The sequence below is a fragment of the Dendropsophus ebraccatus genome, chromosome 14 (genome assembly GCF_027789765.1).
Source record: "Dendropsophus ebraccatus isolate aDenEbr1 chromosome 14, aDenEbr1.pat, whole genome shotgun sequence".
NCBI classification, from domain to species: domain Eukaryota; kingdom Metazoa; phylum Chordata; class Amphibia; order Anura; family Hylidae; genus Dendropsophus; species Dendropsophus ebraccatus.
In genome coordinates this window covers 11,365,665-11,392,641 of record NC_091467.1, presented here as the reverse complement: position 1 = coordinate 11,392,641, position 26,977 = coordinate 11,365,665, and the positions used below count along the sequence as shown (strand labels likewise).

At 45.8% G+C, this 26,977-nt stretch overlaps 1 protein-coding gene and 1 long non-coding RNA gene across 2 annotated transcripts in view; one reads left to right on the top strand and one right to left on the bottom strand.

The window, feature by feature from the left end:
• SNTA1 (syntrophin alpha 1) overlaps window positions 1-26,090 on the bottom strand; it is a 34,922-nt gene extending 8,832 nt beyond the window's left edge. The window contains exons 1-3 of the mRNA XM_069952515.1: window positions 25,762-26,090; window positions 14,753-14,938; window positions 1,671-1,869 (exon numbers count right to left, since the gene is read on the bottom strand). Coding sequence (XP_069808616.1) covers window positions 1,671-1,869; window positions 14,753-14,938; window positions 25,762-26,017 — 641 coding nt within the window. The 5' untranslated portion in view covers window positions 26,018-26,090. The remainder of the gene's footprint in view (window positions 1-1,670; window positions 1,870-14,752; window positions 14,939-25,761) is intronic.
• Window positions 1-26,977, top strand: part of LOC138772247 (uncharacterized) — a 334,081-nt gene that overhangs the window by 256,557 nt on the left and 50,547 nt on the right. The window lies entirely within an intron of this gene.

The window sequence follows — 26,977 nt, the reverse complement described above, 5'->3', positions numbered from 1 at the left end:
ACCGGACAATTATCGTTCAGATTATCGGTAAATCGGTTAAATCTAAACGATAATCGTTTGGGTAAATAGCAGTTAACGACTAACGACCGAACGAGAAATCGTTGAATAAGACCTGGACCTATTTTTATCGTTGCTCGTTCGCAAATCGTTCGCATTGAATAAGAAGTTGTTTGGCCGTTCCCAGTAGTGACGGACGCAATAGCGACAACAAGACGACCGCAAGAACGATCATAAGTAACGATTATCGTTCCATGTAAATGGGTGAACGATTTCAGGTCTTTCGCAATAGCGGTCGTTTGGATCGTTTATCGTTAACGATTATGCGAACGATAATCGTCCGGTGGAATAGGGCCCTAGGAGTCCTATTACACGGCCGACTACGGCTACGATTTTAGTAAACGCGCGCCAATCAGCTAGATCGGGGCTCATTTACTGGACCTATTAGATGGCCGATAATCGGGCAGTAAGGACTGCATGGACATCGTTAGCAATGTCCATGCAGCCCTTGCCCAAACACCTGATACTTTACCTCTCCTCGCTCCCGGTCTTCTCTCCTGTGTTCCGCAGCTTCCCGGTCCTGGCAGCTGCAGCATCTGAGCGGCCTGTCAGTTGACAGGCTGCTCAGCCAATCATAGGACAGGACTGCCACGGCCTGGGATTGGCTGAGCGGCTTGTCAGCTGACAGGCTGCTCAGCCAATCACAGGGCAGAACCACTGCTGCCTGGGATTGGCTGAGCGGTCTGCCAGCTGACAGGCCGCTCAGATGCTGCAGCTGCCAGGACCGGGAAGCTGCGGAGCACAGGAGACAAGAGCGGGAGAGGTAAGGTGTTTGGGCAATCATCAGCCGTCGGTGCCCAATGATTTTAGGTCCAAACCTAAGCGTCCATTTACACAGAAAGATTATCTGACAGATTATCTGCCAACGATTTGAAGCCAAAGCCAGAAACAGACTATAAACAGAGATCAGGTCATAAAGGAAAGCCTGAGATTTTTCCTCTTTTCAAATCCATTCCTGGCTTTGGCTTCAAATCTTTGGCAGATAATCTGTCCGATAATCTTTCTGTGTAAATGGACCCTAAACCAATGATCAGCAGATGATCGTTTCACCGACCGATCGTTGTCTCTATTACACAGAGCGGTAATCAGCCCGATTTGGGCGATTATCTCTCCATGTAATAGAGCCCTAAGGATCTGCAAGTTTTTATGCATCACTTTAAAAAAATCAACTGGTGTAAGAAAGTTATACAGATCTGTAAATAGCTTCTATTTAAAAAATCTCCAGTCTTCCAGTACTTATCAGGTGCTGTATGTCCTGCAGGAAGTGGTGTATTCTCTCCAGTCTGACACAGTGCTCTCTGCTGCCACCTCTGTCCATGTCAGGAACTGTCCAGAGCAGCAGAGGTTTTCTATAGATATTTACTACTGCTCTGGACAGTTCCTGCCATGGACAGAGATGGCAGCAGAGAACACTGTGTCAGACTGGAAAGAATACACCTCTTCCTGCAGAACATACAGCAGCTGATAAGTACTGGAAGACTTGAGATTTTAAAATAGAAGTAATTTACAAATCTTTATACCTTTCTGACACCAGTTGATTTAAAACATTTTTTCCCTCCAGAGTGCCCCTTTAAGACTATAGGAACATCATGGCTGCCCATTTCTCCTCTTACCTTGGCTCAGGATCAGCAGGTAAGGATGTGCGGGACACATAACACATCTTCAGCGGTATACTCTTGCCATCCTTTATATCCCGAGGAGGCAGGGCCGGGCTCTTCTTCAGGGGAGGGAGGGGGGAGGTGCCATCCCAGCTCCCTGAGCCGCTGGAGGTAGAGCTTTTGAAGAAGGGGGAGATCTCCTTCATATACTTCACTGGGGAGAGAAGATGGTAGATAAGTAGACTGCTACTATAGACTCACAGAGCATTGTAGTGGCCAATACCTCATCTATATCACATACTATAGACTCACAGAGCATTGTAGTGGCCAATACCTCATGTATATCACATACTATAGGCTCACAGAGCATTGTAGCGGCAATACCTCATCTATATCACATACTATAGACTTACAGAGCATTGTAGTGGCCTATACCTCATGTATATCACATACTATACACTCACAGAGCATTGTAGTGGCCAATACCTCATCTATATCACATACTATAGACTCGTAGAGCATTGTAGTGGCCAATACCTCATCTATACCACATACTATAGACTTACAGAGCATTGTAGTGGCCTATACCTCATGTATGTCACATACAATAGACTCACAGAGTATTGTAGGGGCCAATACCTAATCTATATCACATACTGTAGATTCACAGAGCATTGTAGTGGCCTATACCTCATGTATATCACATACTATAGACTCACAGAGCATTGTAGGGGCCAATACCTCATCTATATCACATACTATAGATTCACAGAGCATTGTAGTGGCCAATCCCTCATCTATATCACATACTATAGACTCACAGAGCATTGTAGGGGCCAATACCTCATCTATATCACATACTATAGACAGTAGCGGTCTTTGGCACCAAGCACACCAAGCGATCGCTTGGGGCCCCCAACATCCAGGGGGGCCCCCACGTCCTGCTCTTGTGCTCAAGACCGCTGGACAGGGCCGCTGCCCCGCTCGCTGCTGCGATCTGAACAGTAACTATGAGCACTCGTAATGAGCGCTCATAGTTACATGCAGCAGCAGCACTTACAGGGCGGGAGCCATTGGCTCCCTTCCTGTCAGTCACTCTTGTGGCCACAGAAAGTGTTTACCCTGTGGTCACAAGTGGCCACTTTGTCCTTGTGGTGCCGGCGCTCCAGTGACATCACTGGAGCATCGGCGCCAGAACAAGGGAAGTGCGGCCTCTTTTAATCGCAGGGAAAACCCTTCCAGCGGCCACAAGAATGAAGAGAAGAGGAGACGCCCGGACCCAGGTGAGTATAAGTGTTTGTTTTATTGTGTTATATACTATATGGGAGGGGGAGCACACAGGGGTCTGTTTAACTGGGGGAGAGCACAGTGGGGGAATATATAAATGGGGGAGCACACAGGGGGGCTATATAACAGGGGGAGCACACAGGGGGGCTATATATAACTGGGGGAGCACACAGGGGGGCTATAAACTACTGGGGCTTCACAGGGGGCTCTATATACTACTGGGGGCAGCACACAGGGGGTCTATATACTACTTGGGGCAGCAGAATGGGCTCTACACTCACCGGCCACTTTATTAGGTACACCATGCTAGTAACGGGTTGGACCCCCTTTTCCCTTCAGAACTGCCTCAATTCTTGGTGGCATAGATACAACAAGGTGCTGGAAGCTTCCTCAGAGATTTTGGTCCATATTGACATGATGACATCACACAGTTGCCGCAGATTTGTCGGCTGCACATCCATGATGCGAATCTCCCGTTCCACCACATCCCAAAGATGCTCTATTGGATTGAGATCTGGTGACTGTGGAGGCCATTGGAGTACAGTGAACTCTTTGTCATGTTCAAGAAACCAGTCTGAGATGATTCTAGCTTTATGACATGGCGTATTATCCTGCTGAAAGTCGCCATCAGATGTTGGGTACATTGTGGTCATAAAGGGATGGACATGGTCAGCAACAATACTCAGGTAGGCTGTGGCGTTGCAACGATGCTCAATTGGTACCAAGGGGCCCAAAGAGTGCCAAGAAAATATTCCCCACACCATGACACCACCACCACCAGCCTGAACCGCTGATACAAGGCAGGATGGATCCATGCTTTCATGTTGTTGGCGCCAAATTCTGACCCTACCATCCGAATGTCGCAGCAGAAATCGAGACTCATCAGACCAGGCAACGTTTTTCCAATCTTCTACTGTCCAATTTCGATGAGCTTGTGCAAATTGTAGCCTCAGTTTCCTGTTCTTAGCTGAGCGGAGTGGCACCCGGTGTGGTCTTCTGCTGCTGTAGCCCATCTGCCTCAAAGTTGGAGGTACTGTGCGTTCAGAGATGCTCTTCTGCCTACCTTGGTTGTAACGGTTGGCTTTTTGAGTCACTGTTGCCTTTCTATCAGCTCGAACCAGTCTGCCCATTCTCCTCTGACCTCTGGCATCAACAAGGCATTTCCGCCCACAGAACTGCCACTCACTGGATGTTTTTTCTTCTTCGGGCCATTCTCTGTAAACCCTAGAGATGGTTGTGCGTCAAAATCCCAGTAGATCAGCAGTTTATGAAATACTCAGACCAGCCCTTCTGGCACCAACAATCATGCCACGTTCAAAGGCACTCAAATCACCTTTCTTCCCCATACTGATGCTCGGTTTGAACTGCAGGAGATTGTCTTGACCATTTCAACATGCCTAAATGCACTGAGTTGCCGCCATGTGATTGGCTGATTAGAAATTAAGTGGTAACGTGCAGTTGGACAGGTGTACCTAATAAAGTGGCCGGTGAGTGTATATACAACTGGGGGAGCACACAGGAGGTCTATATTCAAGTGGGGGAGCACAGGGAGGCTATATACTACTGGGGGAGCACACAGGGGGTCTATATACTACTGGGGGAGCACACATGGGTCTATATACTACTGGTGGGGCACATAGGGGGTCTATATACTACTGGGGGAATATACAGGGGGTCTATATACTACTGGTGAGGCACACAGGGGGTCTATATACTGCTGGGGGCAGCACACAGGGGGTCTATATATAACTGGGGAGCACACAGGGGTCTATATACTACTGGGGGCAGCCCACAAGGGGTCTATATACTGCTGGAGGAGCACACAGGAGTCTATATACTACTGGGAGAGCACACAGGAGTCTATATAATACTGGTGGGGCGCACAGGGGGTCTATATACTACTGGGGGAACCACACAGGAGGTTTATATACTACTGGAGGAGCACACAGGGGTCTAAATCCAAGTGGGAGAGCACACAGGAGGTCTATGTACAAGTGGGGGAGCACACAGGGGGGCTAAATACCACTGAGGGAGCACACAGGGGGTCTATATACTAGTGGGGGAGCACACAGGGGGTATATACAACTGGGGGCAGCACACAGTAGGTATATACGACTGGGGGCAGCACACAGGGGGTCTATATACAACTGGGGCAGCACACAGGAGGTCTATATACTTCTGGGGGAGCACATGGGGGCTATATATAACTGGGGGAACACACAGGGGTCTATATACTACTGGGGGAAGCACACAAGGGGTATATAATACTGGGGGCAGGACACAAGGGGTATATACTACTGGGGGCAGCACACAAGGGGTATATACTACTGGCGGTAGCGCGCAAGGGGTATATACTACTGGGGGCAGCACACAGCGGTCTATTGTTGTGGAGCGCATGTCGAGGGGGGGGGGGGCAGACATAACTTCGCTTGGGGCCCCAGAAATGCCAAGACCGCCCCTGACTATAGACTCGTAGAGCATTGTAGTGGCCAATACCTCATCTATATCACATACTATAGGCTCACAGAGCATTCTTAATCTCATTTGCCCGTAGCAACCAATCACAGCTCAGCTTTTATATCTCGATGAACTCTGGTAAGATGAACTCTGCGCTGTGATTGGTTGACAGGCAGTTCTGGTTTTATGCAGATTGATAAAGTTTTCAGCAGCGTTCTGGGGTCAAAAACACTTGTGACCTTTTGCTTATTTATGCCATGTCATTTACGTTAATGGAAAGTCTGTATACCATCACTGTATATTTTATTTGTGATGGATTCATAGCAGTCAGCAGAGCATTGCATTTCTTCCTGTCTATTACTGATCTGTCAATTGGCCAAAACATGATGATGGGACTCTAGCTGTGACTTCTCTGATATATCGGCCTCGGATCATTCATCATTCTAGTGCATCATTTTAGTGACAGGTTAAAATTGACTGTAAAAAACAAATGCACAGGGCGTCATCACCCCATCAATCAAAAGGGGACCACCGCCGGCCAGCAAACCAAGCAAGTGTCGGGGCCGCCGCCAGGAGCCTGCACCGTAAGCTCTCTAAATAGCTGCAGACGTAAACTCTGGAAGGGGCGAGGTGCTGCTGGGGAGTGATATGAAAGGTAAGTATGTTTTTTGGTTTTCACATGGGGCTGCTGCACAGAGGGGGTGTATATTATATAGGGATGCTGCACAGGGGGCTTTACAGTATGTGAAAGCTGCATGGGGGGGATATAGTATAGAGGCTGCTACACAGAGGAGGTAATACTATATGGGGATTCCTGCACAGAGGGGGTCTATACTATATGGGGAACACATATAGTATAGATTTGGGGCATGATACCATATGGGGCCTGCCCAGAGGGGCCTGATACCATATGGGGCATGCCCAGAGGGCCCTGATACCATGTGGGGCCTGCCCAAAGGGGCCTGATACCATATAACGACTGCCCAGTGGGGCCTGATACCATATGGGGACTGCTCAGAGGGGCCTGATACCATATGGGGCCTGCCCAGAGGGGCCTGATACCATGTGGGGCCTGATACCATATGACGACTGCCCAGAGGGGCCTGATACCATATGACGACTGCTCAGAGGGGCCTGATACCATATGGGGCCTTCCCAGAGGAGCCTGATACAATATGGGGACTGCCCAGGGGGGCCTGATACCATATGAGGCCTGCCCAGAGGGGCCTGATACCATATGGGGACAGCTCATAGGGTCCGAAATCAAATTCGGTATAGGCCACCATCTACCCTAAGGCCCTGCAAATGGTGACACCCAGTTGGCTGTTTAGTCATACATTTCTAGTAAGAATAACAGAGGAACAGCACAGCTATGAGAACATAAATACAAGTATTCACTACTATAGACAGGTCAGGAGAGGCCACGGGTCCTCTGTATAATGAATCCGGTGCTCTTATCCCTGCATAAATAATTAAAACATGAATCCAGAAAGTCACTCTAAAAAAACAACAGCTCTGGGCGTGTAGTGTGTAGTGAGCGGCAGACGGCTGGATCCCTGTGACACGCACAATCTGGATGCAATAACTGCACTTACTCATCACACAACTATTTTATTTGGAAAGTGCAAGGTCCAATATGACTCGACGTTACTATTTTATAATGTACAGAGGTTTTATAACTGCGAGGAAAAACACTGGGAACACTTATTCAATTAAAGTGGAAAATAGATACAGGACAGACAAGTAGATTCTTTTTTTACTCGTGAATTTGAAAGAACATCTGTGATAGTGTCTATTAAAGGGGTACTCCGACGAAAAAAATTTTTTCTCAAATCAACTTGTTCTAGAAAGTTATACAGATCTTCAAATTACTTCTATTTAAACATCTCCAGTCTTCCAGTACTTATCAGCTGCTGTATGTCCTACAGGAAGTGATGTATTCTTTCCAGTGTGACACAGTGCTCTCTGCTGCCACCTCTGTCCATGTCAGGAACTGTCCCGAGCAGGAGAGGCTGTATGGGGCATTATATGGCAGTATGAGATGCAGAAGCATAGGGGAGGTTTATATGTCGTGGTGGGCCGGGTGGGGTTAGCCTTGCACTTTCTGCACCTCCTCCAGCTAATCCTATGATGCAGTCCCAGAGGGTGGAGAGGAGGTGTAATAACTTCTTCCTAATTCCACAGTATATAGTGAATCCTTCTGGTAATACAGCAGGGCTGCCCTCAGATTTTCCCAGACTTCCCTGCTCTATTCCTGCTCTATTCCTGGATCTCCTCCATGGGAGGGATTGCTTTTTACTGTTCTCCAAGCAGGATAATCTGTAGCAAAGCAAACTTGTTCTTGTTCATCCAAACCTGAACACTCGGCATTTGACTCCCACTGCCAGGAGAAGCTGGATGCAGCCCTAGGCCATAGGCTGTAGCCATGTTTTCCAGGACTCCCTAGGGCTGCATCCAACTTCTCCAGGCCGAGCATTCAGGTTTGGACAAACAACCAGTCAGATGTGATAGTGTAGTCAGATGTGATAGTGTAGTCAGATACAATAGTGTAGTCAGATGTGATAGTGTAGTCAGATGTGATAATGTAGTCAGATACAATAGTGTAGTCAGATGTGATAGTGTAGTCAGATACAATAGTGTAGTCAGATATGAGTGTAGTCAGATGAAATAGTGTAGTCAGATGTAATAGTGTAGTCAGATGTGATAGTGTAGTCAGATATAATAGTGTAGTCAGATATAATAGTGTAGTCAGATATAATAGTATAGTCAGATGTGATAGTGTAGTCAGATGTGATAGTGTAGTCAGATATAATAGTGTAGTCAGATGTGACAGTGTAGTCAGATGTGATAGTGTAGTCAGATACAATAGTGTAGTCAGATGTGATAGTGTAGTCAGATGTGATAATGTAGTCAGATACAATAGTGTAGTCAGATGTGATAGTGTAGTCAGATACAATAGTGCAGTCAGATATTAGTGTAGTCAGATGAAATAGTGTAGTCAGATGTAATAGTGTAGTCAGATATAATAGTGTAGTCAGATATAATAGTGTAGTCAGATATAATAGTATAGTCAGATGTGATAGTGTAGTCAGATATAAGAGTGTAGTCAGATGTGATAGTGTAGTCAGATATAAGAGTGTAGTCAGATGTGATAGTGTAGTCAGATATAATAGTCTAGTCAGATATAATAGTATAGTCACATGTGATAGTGTAGTCAGATATAATAGTATAGTCATATATAATAGTGTAGCCAGATATAATAGTGTAGTCAGATGTGACAGTGTAGTCAGATGTGATAGTGTAGTCAGATATAACAGTATAGTCAGATATAATAGTATAGTCAGATATAATTGTGTAGTCAGATATAATAGTCTAGTCAGATATAATAGTGTAGTCAGATGTGATAGTGTAGTCAGATGTGATAGTGTAGTCAGATATAATAGTCTAGTCAGATATAATAGTATAGTCAGATGTGATAGTGTAGTCAGATATAATAGTATAGTCAAATATAATAGTGTAGCCAGATATAATAGTGTAGTCAGATGTGACAGTGTAGTCAGATATAATAGCGTAGTCAGATATAATAGTGTAGTCAGATATAATTGTGTAGTCAGATATAATTGTGTAGTCAGATATGATAGTGTAGTCAGATGTGATAGTGTAGTCAGATGTGATAGTGTAGTCAGATGTGATAGTGTAGTTGGTTGTGATAGTGTAGTCAGATATAATAGTGTAGTCAGATATAATAGTGTAGTCAGATGTGATAGTGTAGTCAGATATAATAGTGTAGTCAGATATAATAGTGTAGTCAGATATAATAGTATAGTCAGATATAATAGTATAGTCAGATGTGACAGTGTAGTCAGATGTGATAGTGTAGTCAGATATAATAGTGTAGTCAGATGTGATAGTGTAGTCAGATATAATAGTGTAGTCAGATGTGATAGTGTAGTCAGATATAATAGTGTAGTCAGATGTGATAGTGTAGTCAGATATGATAGTATAGTCAGATATAATAGTGTAGTCAGATATAATAGTGTAGTCAGATATAATAGTGTAGTCAGATGTGATAGTGTAGTCAGATGTAATAGTGTAGTCAGATATAATAGTGTAGTCAGATGTGATAGCGTAGTCAGATATAATAGCGTAGTCAGATATAATAGCGTAGTCAGATATGATAGTGTAGTTTGATATGTTTATGTAGTCGGATATTAATAGTGTAGTCAGATATAATAGTGTAGTTTGATATGTTTATGTAGTCGGATATTAATAGTGTAGTCAGATATAATAGTGTAGTCAGAAAGTCTGTCCAGAGCAGGAGCAAATCTCCATAGAAACCATCTCCTGCTCTGGACAGTTCCTGACAAGGAAAAAGGTGGCAGCAGAGAGCACTGTGTCAGACTGGAAAGAATACATCACTTACTGCAGGACATACAGCAACTGATAAGTACTGGAAGACTGGAGATTTTTATATAGAAGTAAACTACAAATCTATATACCTTTCTGACACCAGTTCCCCTTTAAGAAGCTGACACACATATGTGCCTTCCTCTCCATTCACTTCTATGGGAGTTACAAAAACAGTTGAGATCACCATTTCAGGAGCCAAAGCTATAAGATATTCTGAGAATATGCCAAAAAGGCCTCTGTTAGGAATACCCCTTTAAGTTAACCACTCAACCCAACCTATTAACCGCAACGTTACAATAACCTATTTTTGGACTAGCTTGCGATGAATTTAATAATGGATGCTAAAAGCGCCGCGCAGGTTTGTACAATAGTGCGATGTATTAGAGCGGAACATTGTCTATGGGTGAAATAGGTCACCATAAAACACTATGGGGGAGATTTATCAAACATGGTGTAAAGTGAAACAGGCCCAGTCGCTCCTAGCAACCAATCAGATTCCTCTTTTCATTCCTCACAGACTCTTTGGAAAATAAAAGGTGGAATCTGATTGGTTGCTAGGGGCAACTGAGCCAGTTTCACTTTACACCATGTTGGATAAATCTCCATATATATATATATATATATATATATATATATATATATATATATATATATATATACACACACACACAAAGGAATGGAAAGCACTGATTTATGACCGCACACTAACCTACAGACACTGGAGAAGTAAAGTTACTTCATGCCACCGAATAGTTAAATCTCGGCCAGTCAGGCAATTCTCAAGGCTCCTCCGGATTCAGTCGGATCATTAAGCCGTTCACAGCTGACTGGACATGTGTCACGGCTCCCATTCTCCACAGATACACAGCTTTATATGGGCCGAGGTTAATACGAGGTAAAAGATGAGTTTATTCTACCCACTAGAATAATTATGTAAGACCTGGACCCAAGACGATCATTAAAGGGAGTTCTGAACACTTGGAGCGCTCCGAATCCCTTGTAAAATAATGTTAGGTTTGTAATTTACTTCTTTATTTAAAAATGTAAATCTTCCAGTACTTAACAGCTGCTGTATGTGCTGCAGGAAGTGGAGTATTCTTCAGTCTGGCACATCGCTCTCTGCTGCCACCTCTGTCCAGGGCAGGAGAGGTTTTTAATGGGGATTTGTTGCTGACATGGACAGAGGTGGCAGCAGAGAGCACTGTGTCAGACTGGAAAGAACACACCACTTCCTGCAGGACATACAGCAGCTGATAAGTATTGGAAGACTGGAGATTTTTACATAGAAATAAATTACAAATCTATATAATTTTCTGACACCAGTTGAGTTTTTTTTTTCTTCAGAGTACCCCTTTAAAACCTATAAATTTAGTGAGTTGTACTTATTTCTGGAAATCCGGGTGACAACCAACATAACTTTCAGCAACCACAAGGATACTCACCCAGCTTCCTATACACAGTTCTGCCTAGTTATCTTAGGAGAGGACGACTTAAGAGATTGGTTTTGGATCTGGAAAGAATTGACCTGCAAAATATGTCCCTATTTTTATCCCACTTTGCTCCTAAATGGAGCTGACCTTTAAGTGGGTCACTGTTATAGTACGTTGTGGCCAACCAGCTATGCCACTGGCACCAGAAGATCTTGGAAATCCCATCCGAGAGTCATCTAAACATTCTTTCTAATGAAAAAGAAAAAATGACCATGTGTAACTATAGAGCATTAAAATAGGCAACATTAGACTATTTAAAGGGGCAGTGTCAGCTGGAAAAGACCTCACAAACTGCTTACATGGCTATATAGTGATGTAGTCAGACTATCCATACCACTATGGTAGATGTCAAAGGCAGCAATCACCTAACAAAATGCTCTTTATTACTGCTTTAAAGAGTCATAGAGGCGTGGCCTGAGCAAGCAGATGCACTGGCCACGCCTCTGTGACACTAGAACAATAGGTAAAAGCATCTTTTAGGTGAATGAAGCCTCAGACAACTACGATAAAGGTATTGATAGTCTCACTGCTTACAGAGCTATGTGGCCATGTAAGCAGTTTGGGACATCTTTAATAGCTGACACTATCCCTTTAAAAAAAATTGAAAACAAAAATAAAAAAAAAAAATGAAATCAACTGGTATTAGAAAGTTACACAGATTTGTAGTTTACTTCTATTTAAAAATTTCAAGTCTTCCACTACTTATAAGCTGCTGTATGTCCTGCAGGAAGTGGCGTACTCTTTCCAGTCTGACACAGTGCTCTCTGCTGCCACCTCTGTCCATGTCAGGAACTGTCCAGAGCAGGAGAGGTTTTCTATGGGGATTTGCTGCTGCTCTGGACAGTTCTTGAAATTGACAGAGGTGGCAGCAGAGAGCACTGTGTCAGACTGGAGAGAATACAACACTTCCTGCAGGATATACAGCAGCTGATAAGTACCGGAAGACTTAAGGTTTTTAAACAAAAGTTACAAATCTGTATAACTTTCTTATACCAGTTGACATATAGCTCTCATAGTCACAGTCAGTTTGGACGTTAGGTCACCTTTTGTTTTTCCGTCGGCCCCCCTGCTGTATCTCACATAGATACACACACAGTTGTAAATGTTTGCGGCGCTAACGGACAAAAGTACAAACAAGCAATTGTCCGTCCATCTGTCAGCCAGTGTACGGCCAGCTATAGACATAGCACAGCATGGACGGTGACAAATGGCTCTTGTAAAGTCATTGTGGCCAGTGTTGTAGGGCAGCTACAGTAAGGGGAAACTATAGAAGTAACACATGAATAGGACTTTTGTGAGCTATAGATGAAGTGTTATTGGGGGTTTGTCAGCGCTGTAATGCAAGTTCCAGTACTTATCAGCTGCAGTTTGTCCTGCAGGAGGTGGTGTATTTTCTCCAGTCTGACATGTTGCTCTCTGCTGCCACCTCTGTCCATGTTAGGAACTGTCCAGAGCAGCAGCAAATCCCCATAGAAAACCTCTCCTGCTCTGGACAGTTCCTGATATGGACAGAGGTGGCAGCAGAGAGCACTGAGAAGACTAGAGAAAATACACCACTTCCTGCAGGACAAACAGCAGCTGATAAGTACTTGAGGACTTGAGATTTTTTTTTTATAGAAGTAAATTACAAATTTGTATACCTTTCTGATACTGCTGCTGAGGAACAGACTAATATTGTGGGTGGTTAGGTAGACTATGGAGGCGATGTCATGACCTTTACTGTCTGATGGGCTCGGCAGGATGTGACAGCCATGTGCTGCGCTCTGTGCAGGGGCGTAACTACCACTGTAGCAACCATAGCGGCTGCTATGGGGCCCGCTGCTTCAGGGGGCCCCGTTGTCCCTGAGCTGTCATCATTTGCAGCACCAGTTGTCCAAGTGCGCCTACCTGGTTCTCCAAATATCCCTTTAACTGCAAGCAATCCTGACAACCTATCGCAGTTATGACTAGACTTGAAGGCTTAGTGGTCGGTTGGGAAGGGGGCCCCATCAAAAGTTTGCTATGGGGCCCAGCCATTTCCAGTTACGACTCTGGCTCTGTGGATAAACTAGCTAGCAAGTTTTCCTGCAGCGCCCCCACAGGGTAATGCTAGTATTGCATGGAGCTTATTAAAAGGACTGGCTTACAGATCCTGAACAACACGCTCCCATTCCCAAACAGGGTGGATGGAACAGTGGTGACCTGTGACATAGCTGGTGTCAGCCGCAGTGGAGACAAACACAAGTATCTGTATGTATTGGTTGCATATAGGGGATAGAACATCATTCATGGCAGCCATATGGATATGACGGATACACGTCCTCCCTATGTGTGATTCTATATGTCCTCCCCATGTGTGATTCTATATGTCTTCCCCATGTGTGATTCTATATGCCCTCCCCATGTGTGATTCTATTTGTCCTCCCCATGTGTGATTCTATATGTCCTCCCCATGTGTGATTCTATATGTCCTCCCCATGTGTGATTCTATATGTCCTCCCCATGTGTGATTCTATATGTCCTCCCCATGTGTGATTCTATATGTCTCCCTATGTGTGATTCTATATGTCCTCCCATGTGTCATTCTATATGTCCTCCCCATGTGTCATTCTATATGTCCTCCCCATGTGTCATTCTATATGTCCTCCTCCCCATGTGTCATTCTATATGTCCTCCCCATGTGTCATTCTATATGTCCCCCATGTGTGATTCTATATGTCCTCCCCATGTGTGATTCTATATGTCCTCCCCATGTGTGATTCTATATGTCCCCCATGTGTGATTCTATATGTCCTCCCCATGTGTCATTCTATATGTCCTCCCCATGTGTCATTCTATATGTCCTCCCCATGTGTGATTCTATATGTCCTCCCCATGTGTGATTCTATATATCCTCCCCATGTGTCATTCTATATGTCCTCCCCATGTGTGATTCTATATGTCCTCCCCATGTGTGATTCTATATGTCCTCCCCATGTGTCATTCTATATGTCCTCTCCATGTGTGATTCTATATGTCCTCCCTATGTGTGATTCTATATGTCCTCCCCATGTGTGATTCTATATGTCCTCCCTATGTGTGATTCTATATGTCCTCCCTATGTGTGATTCTATATGTCCTCCCTATGTGTGATTCTATATGTCCTCCCTATGTGTGATTCTATATGTCCTCCCTATGTGTGATTCTTGGGTGCAGCACGTTGCGTTTCAGGCCTAAGCCCCCCCCCCCCCCCTCGTTCCCCTCCCATCCTCCCTGGAATGTACAAGTTCCTATAACAGCTGTGAGGGAATCACAGGAGGAATTCCTGGCCTCGGCAGAGCGGTGGGGGAGAGCTAAACTACTACCAAATATCCAATTCTCACGCCGCTTTAAATATCCGTACAGCACTTTATGGCTCACTCCCTGTGGCTCCCATTAGTTTGAGCATTGCTCCCAGAATCCTTTGCTCCTGGCCAGTAGACTAGAGACCCTTACCTTCCAGCACCACCTCTTTGCCAGTCTTCTTCAGGGCCTGCACGGCATCATCATGGGTGGCTTCAGATAAGTCCACTCCATTCACAGACAAGATGGCATCGCCCACGTAGAGCGCCCCCGTCAGGTCAGCAGCAAGGCCCTTAAATATCTTGGAGATGAGAATTGGCATCTTATTCTCCCGACCACCTGTAAAATAAGGATTAGATAGTGACACCTTCATTCCATATGCCATCTCTTACATAATGCAGCCTATTGTTATTCAGATCTTCTATTAAAAAAATCTTGAATCTTCCAGTACTTACCAGTTGCTGTATGTCCTGCAGGAAGTGGTGTTTTCTTGTCAATTTGACACAGTGCTCTCTGCTGCCACCTCTGTCCATGTCAGGAACTGTTCAGAGCAGCAGCAAATCCCCATAGAAAACCTCTCCTGCTCTGGACAGTTCCTGACATGGACAAAGGTGGCAGCAGAGAGCACTGTGTCAGACTACATAGAATACACCACTTCCTGCAGGACATACAGCAGCTGATAAGTACTGAAAAGCTGGAGATTTTTAAAAAGAAGTCATTTACACATCAGTTGACTTAAAACAAATTTTTCCCTCTGGAGTGCCCCTTTAAAATTCCACTTAAAATACAAAGCAGGGATTTGTACACAATGCCCAGGGCAGCGCCAGTGCTGTATGAATCCTTGGAGGGAAAGACCCCTTAAAAGGCCTATAAAATGCAAATGAGAGATATTTGATATGAAAGCATTTTTCTATATTAATATTTAAGGGCGTCATTAATATTTAAGGCCCAAAGAATTATAGTACGCCCGGATTTACTGCGACCTTGATTCTAGCTGACATTCATTAAGCGTGTCACAAGTATCCGAGCACAATGGCGCGTACACGGCCAAACCACTTACACTGTAGATCCCTGCCATGTCCAGCACGACAGGCCGGCCTGCAGGGCAAGCGGCTTCCCGAGCATGTCACTGCCAGGCAGGAGCAGCTGCCCTCCTAATGTCAGGATCAGTCATTCACTATGGCCGCACCCCGCACACATACACACACACACACACACAGGGCTTCAGTCCAGGGGAATGCTGTCATATGTTCAGAAGGAAATATAATTCATATATTATTATTATTATTATTATTATTATTATTATTATTATTATTATTTATTTTTTTAATTATTATGAATATTATTATTTATTAGTAATTATTATTATCATTATTATTATCATTATTATTATTAATATTTTTATTATTATTATTATTATTTTCAAGGATCCAGCCAGGGTCTGACATCATAGCCCCATTTACCCCTGAATACGCTGGATCACTGGTGAAACATGTCGGCAGGGGAGCTTAAAGTGAATTTGTCACCCCCTGACTGAGCTAATGGCGCTGCTGGATAGATAACAAAAGCAGTCAGCGCATATCTTTATTGCCTGAATCTATATTTTTATTATTTTTCATTTAAAAAAAAACTTTTATTTAGGCTGTGAGTGGTCAAATAGGCGGAGCCTATTGTTTTCTGGGTCCTATCGCCGCTATGCCTTATCATGCTTTATCCCTGCTCCTTGCATAATCAGCTACATACGTTCTGGATACAGCACAGTGACATGTAGCAGTTCTAGGGTCAGGGAATAACAGGCTCCGCCTCTTTGACACTATTCCCAACCCAAATAGAGTTGTTTTTTTTTAATGAAAATAAAAACACAGACATAGGCAACAAAGGAATATTCTGAATGCTTTCACTCATATCTATCCAGCGGTGTGGTCAGCTTGGTAAGCCGTCAGGGGGTCACAGATTCACTTGAATATTTGATGATCTTTTAATCATAGCCAAACGCTGGCGTGGCAATGTAATTTGCCGCAATAGGCGCAGTCCCACGCCCCTCATCTACAAGACATTCGGAAAATCAGTAAATTTAAGGTGTGGAAACAAAATGTACAATTCTGCGCTAAATAGTAAAACCGCCACGGAAAAAGACTTGGGGATATTGCTGGACAATACTGTAGTAACCAGTGCCAGGCAGCGGCTGCCAAGGCTAATAACATCACGGGACGCACCCAAAGTGCCAGAGACGCTCAGGACAAGAACATCGCATTGCCTCTGTACAAATCACTGGTCAGGCCACATATATAAGATATATAAGGAGGTGGTGCTGGTCATTAAGGGAAGGGGTGGACGATAGGACCAAGACTAACCCCTTTGTTTAAAGGGGTTGTCCAGGGAAAATCTTTTTCTTTCAAATCAACTGGTGTCAGAAAGTTATAAAGATTTGTAAATTACTTCTATTTAAAAATCTCAAGTCTTCCCGTATTTATCAGCTGCTGTATGTCCTGCAGGAAGTGGTGTTTTATTTCCATTCAGACACAGTGCTCTCTGCTGACATCTCTGGCCGAGACAGGAACGCTCCAGAGTAGGAAGGGCTTTCTATGGGAATCCTCATAGAAAACCTCTCCTGCTCTGGACCATAGATGTCAGCAGAGAGCACTGTGTCTGAATGAAAATAAAACACCACTTCCTGCAGGACATAAAGCAGCTGATAAGTACTGGAAGTGTAGAGGTTTTATTTTTCCATAAAAATGATTGATAAATCTATGTCCGGGTAAAAATTCACTTGTCCCCTATCTACAGGACAGCAGACTAGTAAGAGATGGTGGGGGGTCCGACCTTCATACCCCCTGCTGTTTTCCATTTTGGGCCCCCGGTTTCTTTGTTATGAATACAGATGCGGGTACGGCACATGACCCGCGGCTCTTTTCATTCCTATGGAGCCTCCGGAAAGAGCCGAGTATGCTGGAAAGTGAAAACTCGGCTCTTTCCAGCAGCTCCATTGGAAAGAATAGTCATGTGCCGTACCCACATCTGTAGCCGGGGGCACAATACGGAAATCGGTGAGGGGTCCGAAGGTCAGACCCCCCCCCCATCTCTTATTTGTCCCCTGTCCTGTGGATAGTTTACACGCAACGATAATCATTCGAATTTTCGCAATAACTATCGCATTTGAGCGATAATCGTTCCGTGTAAACACAGCGAACAATCAAGCGATGAGCGAGAAATCGTTCATTTTGATCTTTCAAATTCGCAGATCGCTTCGTGTAAACAGTCTTTCAAAGATTCACCCTATGTGTGAGATGGGCTTAAGCGGTCTTAAAAACGATCGCAATACCGATTTTTCTTACGAATTTTCTAACAATTTATTAGTCGAAACGCTGGTCGTTATAAAAACCAAATGGTTGCTTCAAAATCGTTAAACGATAGATTGGGCGAATTATCGCTCTGTGTAAACGCAGCATTAAAGGGGTACTCAGGAGGGGAAAAAATCACACCAACAGGTGTTAGAAAGTTATACAGATTTCTGAATTACCTTTTCTAAAAGCATTTTAAGTCTTCCAGTACTTATCAGCTGCTGTATGTCCTGCAGGAAGTGTTGTATTCTTTCCAGTCTGACACAGCGCCACCTCTGTCCATGTCAGGAACTGTCCAGAGCAGGAGAGGTTTTCTATGGGGATTTGCTGCTGCTCTGGACAGTTCCTGACATGGACAGAGGTGGCAGCAGAGAGCACTGTGTCAGACTGGAAAGAATACACCACTTCCTGCAGAGCATACAGCGGCTGATAAGTACTGGAAGACTTCCGAATTTTTAATAGAAGTCTTTTACAAATCTGTATAACTTTCTGTCACCAGTTGATTAAAAACAATTTTCTCTTGATTACCCCTTTTAAAACAACTCTTCCCATAAGGTATTTAGTAATCACAATGAGCTGTGTTTTCCATTTTTACATTCCGCATAAATATACTGTCAACTTTATTATTATTGTAGTCTATTCTATTATTCTATCAATATTTAATTTTTGTGTATGTTTTATTTTATAAACATTTGACTATTTATTAAATACAGGCTCATTGACAAAGAAAAAAAAAAAGAAAAAAATACACCGAAGTTGCTGCAATGAAACGTCATCATGGGGGAAGATTTATCCAACGTGGTGTAAAGTGAGACTGGCTCAGTTGCCCCTAGCAACCAATCAGATTCCACCTTTCATTTTCCAAAGAGTCTGTGAGGAATGAGGGGTGGAGCCTGGATATAACATGATATATATATATATATATATAGTTGGGCGTGGAGGATGCAGGTTCCATATGGCACATTTGCCCACAGATGTTGCAGCTGGACCTGTAGATCCTGTATACTTATATGTCGCTGACGCTGGTGTCCCAGCTGGTGTTATAAATTCTGTCTGACAATCGGGCAATCCAGGGAAGTGTTAAGGCCCCGTTCACACGTAGCAAAACTAGCGGAATTCCGCAGCGTTCGCCTCCCTCTCACAGCGTCTCTCCGCGCTGAAGAATGAACATGACACCACTGGAAACGTAGGTGACGATGATCGGCTGTCAATGGCAGGAGACGTAATGGGTTCTATGACAGCGAGAAGTCTGTCAGCTGGACAAAATGCTTTAGAATACATTGTAGAGGAATGTCTATCAATCTGTGATCTCTTTCTATGAGGTACACTACCCAAAAGTAGCCTCTGGCACTTCTAAACCCATCTCGGAAGTGACAACCTGCTCAGCCAATCACTGATAGAGGTGGGGCAGAGCTGCAGCTAGTCATTGGCTGAGCAGGCTGTCACTGCAGAAGTGTCAGTGGTGGCTGTGGTCAGCGAGGATACAGAGACGCTGCAGGAGGACACCAGGGGAATGTGGAGATGAAAGCATCATCTTTATTTTCCATATACTCAGGACCCCTTTCATCAGCCAATTTATTTAAACTTAGTTAAAAGACAATGATCGGCTGATGAGCAAATAATTGCTCAAGGGCAGATCAACTGGTGCCAAAAAGTGCCAGATATTTGTTATTTACTTCTGTTAAAAATGTAAGTGTTCCAGTACTTACCAGCTGCTGTATGCCCTGCAGGAAGTGATGTAATCTTTCCAGTCTGGAGAGCAGGAGAGGTTTTCTATGGGGATTTGCTACTGACATGGACAGAGATGGCAGCAGATAGCACTGTCTCAGACTGGAAAGAATACACCACTTCCTGCAGGACATACAGCAGCTGATAAGTACTGGAAGACATGAGATTTTTTGAGATCTTTGACTTTACTGATCTATAATGCAGCCAGGACCAATCTTGCTGGTATCTTTTTAAAGCTCTGGTGACTCTCCCCCCCCCTCCTCGCCTTGAAGAGATGATATATTGTAGATGTCACAGGCCCGGGAATACTTTTGTCCTGGGAGGGACGGCCGCCCTCTTGAAGCATGCCTCAGAACCATTTAGAAGGACAGCGACAGACCTCAACTAAATTCGACATGCGAGCCTGTGCTATTTTGGGCACAGTAGTTCTCTGACAGTCTGAGCCGAGCAGCCAGATACAGTGGTGGAGAATACAACTGGCATCTACATGCTTGGGATTACTGCTTACATTCTCTATGCAGACATTACATTAAGAAGATTTTCGGATGGAGCCTTATGGTCACCCTTCATATTGTGCTTGTAACAACCTCCCTCCTTAAAGGGGTACTAAAGCGAAAAAAAATAATCTTTTTTCTTTTTCTTCAAATCAACTGGTTTCAGAAAGTTATACAGATTTATAACTTATTTCTATTTAAAAATCCCCAGTCTTCCAGTACTTATCAGCTGCTGTATGTCCTGCAGGGAGTGGTGTATTCTTTCCAGGCTGACACAGTGCTCTCTGCTTCCATGTCAGGAACTGTCCAGAGCAGTAGCAAATCCCCATAGAAAACCTGTCCTGCTCTGGACAGTTCCTGATATGGACAGAGGTGGCAGCAGAGAGCACTGTGCCAGACTGGAAAGAATATACTACTTCCTGCAGGACATACAGCAGCTGATAAGTACTAAAAGACTGAAGATTTTTTTTTTAATAGAAGTAAATTATAAATCTCTGACACCAGTTGATTTCGCCTTTAAACACAACAACCAGGTGAGGAGTGAGCAATCATTCACTCATCAGCTAATCGCTATGCTGCTGTATGTCCTGCAGGAAGTGGTGTATTCTTTCCAGTCTGGAGAGCAGGAGAGGTTTTCTATGGGGATTTGCTGCTGCTCTGGACACTTCCTGACAGGGACAGAGGTGGCAGCAGAGAGCGTGTCAGACCGGACACAATACACCACTTTTTGCAGGACATACAGCAGCTGATAAGTACTGGAAGATTCAAGATTTTTTTTTAATAAAAATAAATTTACAATGCCAAAGATAGCGGCAGCTGTAAACACCGTCCTGTTTGTTCATAACTTTATGATATTTTAACATTATCGGTCTCCCGTGAATGCAGGACTTATTACGCCACGGTATAAAGTTACAAACATTAACCCATACACTGCCATAATGTGACATGGAGCAACCGCCACTCACATTAAGGTTCACTTTAAGTTCACTTTAAGTTCCTGCTTAGCACCCAGGACTAGAGTTTGCAGAACATAATGCGGGCCTCCTTGAATAATGCTATCACGGGGGGGGGGGGGGGGGGGGTACCCTCAAGGATCAGCATGCCAAGCAATGGAGGAGGAGGAGGGAGGGAGAGCTGCTGAACATGAGATGAACGGAGAGTTTTTTAGGAGCCAAAGTGCCACACCCCCCAAGATACCCAATATCGCAGTGTGGGACGTTCCCTAACCAACCAGAAAGACAGCACTTCTGCCTAGTGATCTAAATGAGAAGACCGGACGCCACATCTCATGCTACATATACGGTATCCAGGAAAGTCACCGCCGCTCTCCCCATTGTCCGTCATTGCACAGCTGACACTCAGTGCCCTTTACTTGTCATTCCGTCCCCATCAGCTTGAGGAGCGTGCCATCGCCATAGTTGTTTATCGAAGTTAAGATCGCCCCCCCCCCCCCTCCTTCCACTCCGAAAACAGCATCAGATTTATCAAGAAGCCGGGGCCCCCTCTCCACCCTTCCCCCTGGGAGGCCGAATAACAGCGGCCTTGTGATAGTGACTGGCCGCCTCTCACGCTGCAGGAATGTGCTCTTAATGTTCCACTTACTGTCTTCATTTATTTATAGGGAACGTCCCGGTAGAATACTTCGCTCCACAAGCCCGGCCATACGTGGCTCCATATTCCCGTCTGACGACTCTATGGAGATGCTCGGATAGTTTACAGAGATCTCCTTAGAACGATAGGATTCTTGTGACCATAGCGGGCACACCAGGTGAGGAGCCACCTTAGGGGTCACATAGATCGTGCACTGTGACCATAGCGGGCACACCAGGTGAGGAGCCACCATAGGGGTCACATAGACCGTGCACTGTGATAATAGCGGGCACACCAGGTGAGGAGCCACCATAGGGGTCACATAGACCATGCACTGTGACCATAGCGGGCACACCAGGTGAGGAGCCACCATAGGGGTCACATAGATCGTGCACTGTGACCATAGCGGGCACACCAGGTGAGGAGCCACCATAGGGGTCACATAGACCATGCACTGTGACAATAGCGGGCACACCAGGTGAGCAGCCACCTTAGGGGTCACATAGACCATGCACTGTGACCATAGCGGGCACACCAGGTGAGGAGCCACCATAGGGGTCACATAGATCGTGCACTGTGACCATAGCGGGCACACCAGGTGAGAAGCCACCATAGGGGTCACATAGATCGTGCACTGTGACCATAGCGGGCACACCAGGTGAGGAGCCACCATAGGGGTCACATAGACCGTGCACTGTGACAATAGCGGGCACACCAGGTGAGGAGCCACCATAGGGGTCACATAGACCGTGCACTGTGGAGGATAGCGGGCACACCAGGTGAGCAGCCACCATAGGGGTCACATAGACCGTGCACTGTGGCGGATAGCGGGCACACCAGGTGAGGAGCCACCATAGGGGTCACATAGACCGTGCACTGTGGCGGATAGCGGGCACACCAGGTGAGGAGCCACCATAGGGGTCACATAGACCGTGCACTGTGGCGGATAGCGGGCACACCAGGTGAGGAGCCACCATAGGGGTCACATAGACCGTGCACTGTGACCATAGCGGGCACACCAGGTGAGGAGCCACCATAGGGGTCACATAGACCGTGCACTGTGACCATAGCGGGCACACCAGGTGAGGAGCCACCATAGGGGTCACATAGACCGTGCACTGTGGTGGATAGCGGGCACACCAGGTGAGGAGCCACCATAGGGGTCACATAGACCGTGCACTGTGACCATAGCGGGCACACCAGGTGAGGAGCCACCATAGGGGTCACATAGATCGTGCACTGTGACCATAGCGGGCACACCAGGTGAGGAGCCACCATAGGGGTCACATAGACCGTGCACTGTGACCATAGCGGGCACACTAGGTGAGAAGCCACCATAGGGGTCACATAGACCGTGCACTGTGACTATAGCGGGCACACTAGGTGAGAAGCCACCATAGGGGTCACATAGACCGTGCACTGTGACCATAGCGGGCACACCAGGTGAGGAGCCACCATAGGGGTCACATAGATCGTGCACTGTGACAATAGCGGGCACACCAGGTGAGGAGCCACCATAGGGGTCACATAGATCGTGCACTGTGACAATAGCGGGCACACCAGGTGAGGAGCCACCATAGGGGTCACATAGACCGTGCACTGTGGTGGATAGCGGGCACACCAGGTGAGGAGCCACCATAGGGGTCACATAGACCGTGCACTGTGACAATAGCGGGCACACCAGGTGAGGAGCCACCATAGGGGTCACATAGACCGTGCACTGTGACAATAGCGGGCACACCAGGTGAGGAGCCACCATAGGGGTCACATAGATCGTGCACTGTGACAATAGCGGGCACACCAGGTGAGGAGCCACCATAGGGGTCACATAGACCGTGCACTGTGGCGGATAGCGGGCACACCAGGTGAGGAGCCACCATAGGGGTCACATAGATCGTGCACTGTGACAATAGCGGGCACACCAGGTGAGGAGCCACCATAGGGGTCACATAGACCGTGCACTGTGGTGGATAGCGGGCACACCACATGAGGAGCCACAATAGGGGTCACATAGACCGTTCACTGTGGCGGATAGCGGGCACACCAGGTGAGGAGCCACCATAGGGGTCACATAGACCGTGCACTGTGACCATAGCGGGCACACCAGGTGAGGAGCCACCATAGGGGTCACATAGACCGTGCACTGTGACCATAGCGGGCACACCAGGTGAGGAGCCACCATAGGGGTCACATAGACCGTGCACTGTGGCGATAGCGGGCACACCAGGTGAGGAGCCACCATAGGGGTCACATAGACCGTGCACTGTGGCGGATAGCGGGCACACCAGGTGAGGAGCCACCATAGGGGGTCACATAGACCGTGCACTGTGACAGATAGCGGCGTTGGCTATCCCGCTTTCACACAACCATGTAGCATACGTAATGCGGATACAAGTCCTGTCCTGACTGTGCATCCGAATTATGTATGTAACGCGTCTGGTAAAGGGTTAAAGCGAATGTACCATCTTAGAATTCACAATAGTTTTTACCCTGTCGGTGCCGGTGCAGTGATACCGGTGATGCAGCCCATTTTTCAAAATGCCACCCGGCTCCCGGCGCAGTTTTCTTCTTGTGCCCCGGGTGGGCTCTATGCGTTAGAGGCGGGCCCCAGTGTAATGATAGCCACTCCCCTCGGTGACGCACCTCCATTAGGATCTAGCCTGGAGGGGATACAATTACACTGGGGGTGCCGGGGCTGTATCCAGTGCACATAAAGAAACGGGCACCAAGCGCAGAAACCGGGCGGCATTTTGAAAAATGGATCTCGCCACCAGGATCTTCGCACTGGCAGAATAATGAGAAAAAATAAATCGAATTCTGGAGATTGTACATTCACTTTAAATGATGCAACAACAAATGAAACAAATTAAATGATCTGTGAGACAGGTGGAGTGAAGGCCTGACCCGGTCACCCCATGGTTACTAGAAAGGGGGGGATGAAGAACAGATTGAGCCTGTGCCGCCCTCTCCACAAAGCAAATTCTGACCAAGACTGACAAGTGTCTCAAAATAAATAAATACATTTGTCAAAAACAAGACTGGAGTCTATGTCCATTACTCCTATTAAAGGAGTTGTTCACAAAAAAAATAAAAACTTTTAAATTAACTTGTGCCAGATATTTGTAATTTACTTTTATTAAAAAAATATTTTAGTCCTTCAGTACTTATCAGCTGCTGTATGACCTGCATGAAGTGGTGTATTCTCTCCAGTCTGACACAGTGCTCTCTGCTGCCACCTCTGTCCATGTCAGGAACTGTCCAGAGCAGCAGCAAATCCCCATAGAAAACCTTTCCTGCTCTGGACAGTTCCTGACATGGACAGAGGTGGCAACACAGAGCATTGTGTCAGACTGGAAAGAAGACTGCAGGACATACAGCAGCTGATAAGTACTGAAAGACTGGAGATTTTTTTTTTTTTTTAATAGAAGTAAATTACAAATCTCTGGCAATTTCTAGCACCAGTTGATTTGAAAGAAAGAAAACTTTTGGTGAACTACCCCTTCAAGTTACAGTGCAGTAAAAAAGAAGAGAAGTCTTGCGTGGACTGGGATTACGGATGGTAGAGTTGGTCGGGGTTTGTGATTTGCAGCGAATCCGATTGAGGCGTCAATGAAATCAGTATCGAGCTAAATTGACAAATTATGTAAAGTGCTGCGGAATCAGTTGTCGCTATACCAATCCAAGCATTATAAGATATAGCGTATACCGTATATATATATATATATATATATATATATATATATAATCAGTATGTCCCACTGTGGCCGGCCTCCGTCCAGCCTGTTATATCGCTGCTCACATCCATAAAATGCCTCCGCTCTAAAGTTAAGTCTAATAAAAGTCTTGGAACGTTAGCTGTCATGCAATGCGTACGTGTTACTATAGCGGGGCGTAAGCTTGCAGATCAGTCAGACTGATATATATATATATATATATATATATATATATATAGACTTTGTAGACAGTTGGCGAGTCCAGGACATGCATGTGAGTGACAGGCTGCACTTACCCTTGATACTGACGCCCAGTCCCCCTGCATCCTGCTTGACCACCCTGACCGTCCTGCGCAGGTTGATAATTGACTCGGGGACCCCCCCTGTGGATTCGCCCCCATTGACTGCTCTCTCTTCGGGGGCCCCAGGCTCCGGCTCTGGAGTAAAGCTCAGAGTCTCTTCCCCCAGCAGTAGAAGTATCCTGAGCCAGCGTTCTCCAGGACTCCTGAGCTCCAGCAGCCCACTCCTGTGAGCCCTGGCAGGGGAGGCCATGGTCACTCTGCCTGGAGAAGACTGTTAGGAGAGAAGAGGCAGGGGGGAACCCTCTCCAGCCTGGGAGGTGGGAGGGAGGGGGGGGGACAGGAGGAAGAGCTGCCTGGGCTGGTGCTACATTACTGAGAACCGCCCTGCTATCCTCCCCAAATCCTGCCACCCACACCCACACCCTGACAGCGCTGACAGAGTTGGCTTCTACATCAGTCACTTTCTTATTCGCTCACATATAGTCCAGAATAATAAGCAGACAGCGCAAGAAAAGTTTCCCCTAGAGATCAGGGCAGGACGTCTCCGATACTTATTCTATCATTTTATACTTAAAAAACTGGCATCGAAGTGGGCAAACGGACGATAAGGCCTCATCACACGTCTCGTCCGTGAAGTTGTCCGTGATTGTGGATCTGTGACCACTGACGGTTTTGGGAGCCATTGAATCCTATGAGTCTATTTATATAGGAAAAATAGTAACGTGTCAACTCGGAGCGGGATCAAGGCACGGGTCCTTCAATTAAACTCTATGGGATCCATGTTTTTCACTGATTCTATGGGGGGGGTTGATGCTCTGCAGAGTGTGACACATTCAGCTCTGCTACATTTGTGAGGATACGCTGCCAGCAGCTGTGTGTGTGTGTGTGTATGGGGGCGCTGCAGAGTATCACACATTCAGCTCTACTACGTCTGACATTCAGCTCTGCTACATTTGTGAGGATGCACTGCCAGCAGCTGTCGAGGGGAGGGGGCTTGAATGCGCTGCAGAGTATGACACATTCATCTCGACTACATCTGACATTCAGCTCTGCTTCATCTGAGGGTAATGTGATGCACGAGGGCAATGTGATGCACATTAGTGCAAGAAAAACGGACACGGATGGAAAAACGGATGCAATCATGGATGGTTTTTCACGAATCGTGGATTTAGCTAACGGACTAAAATCACGTCCATGAAAATCTCTGGCC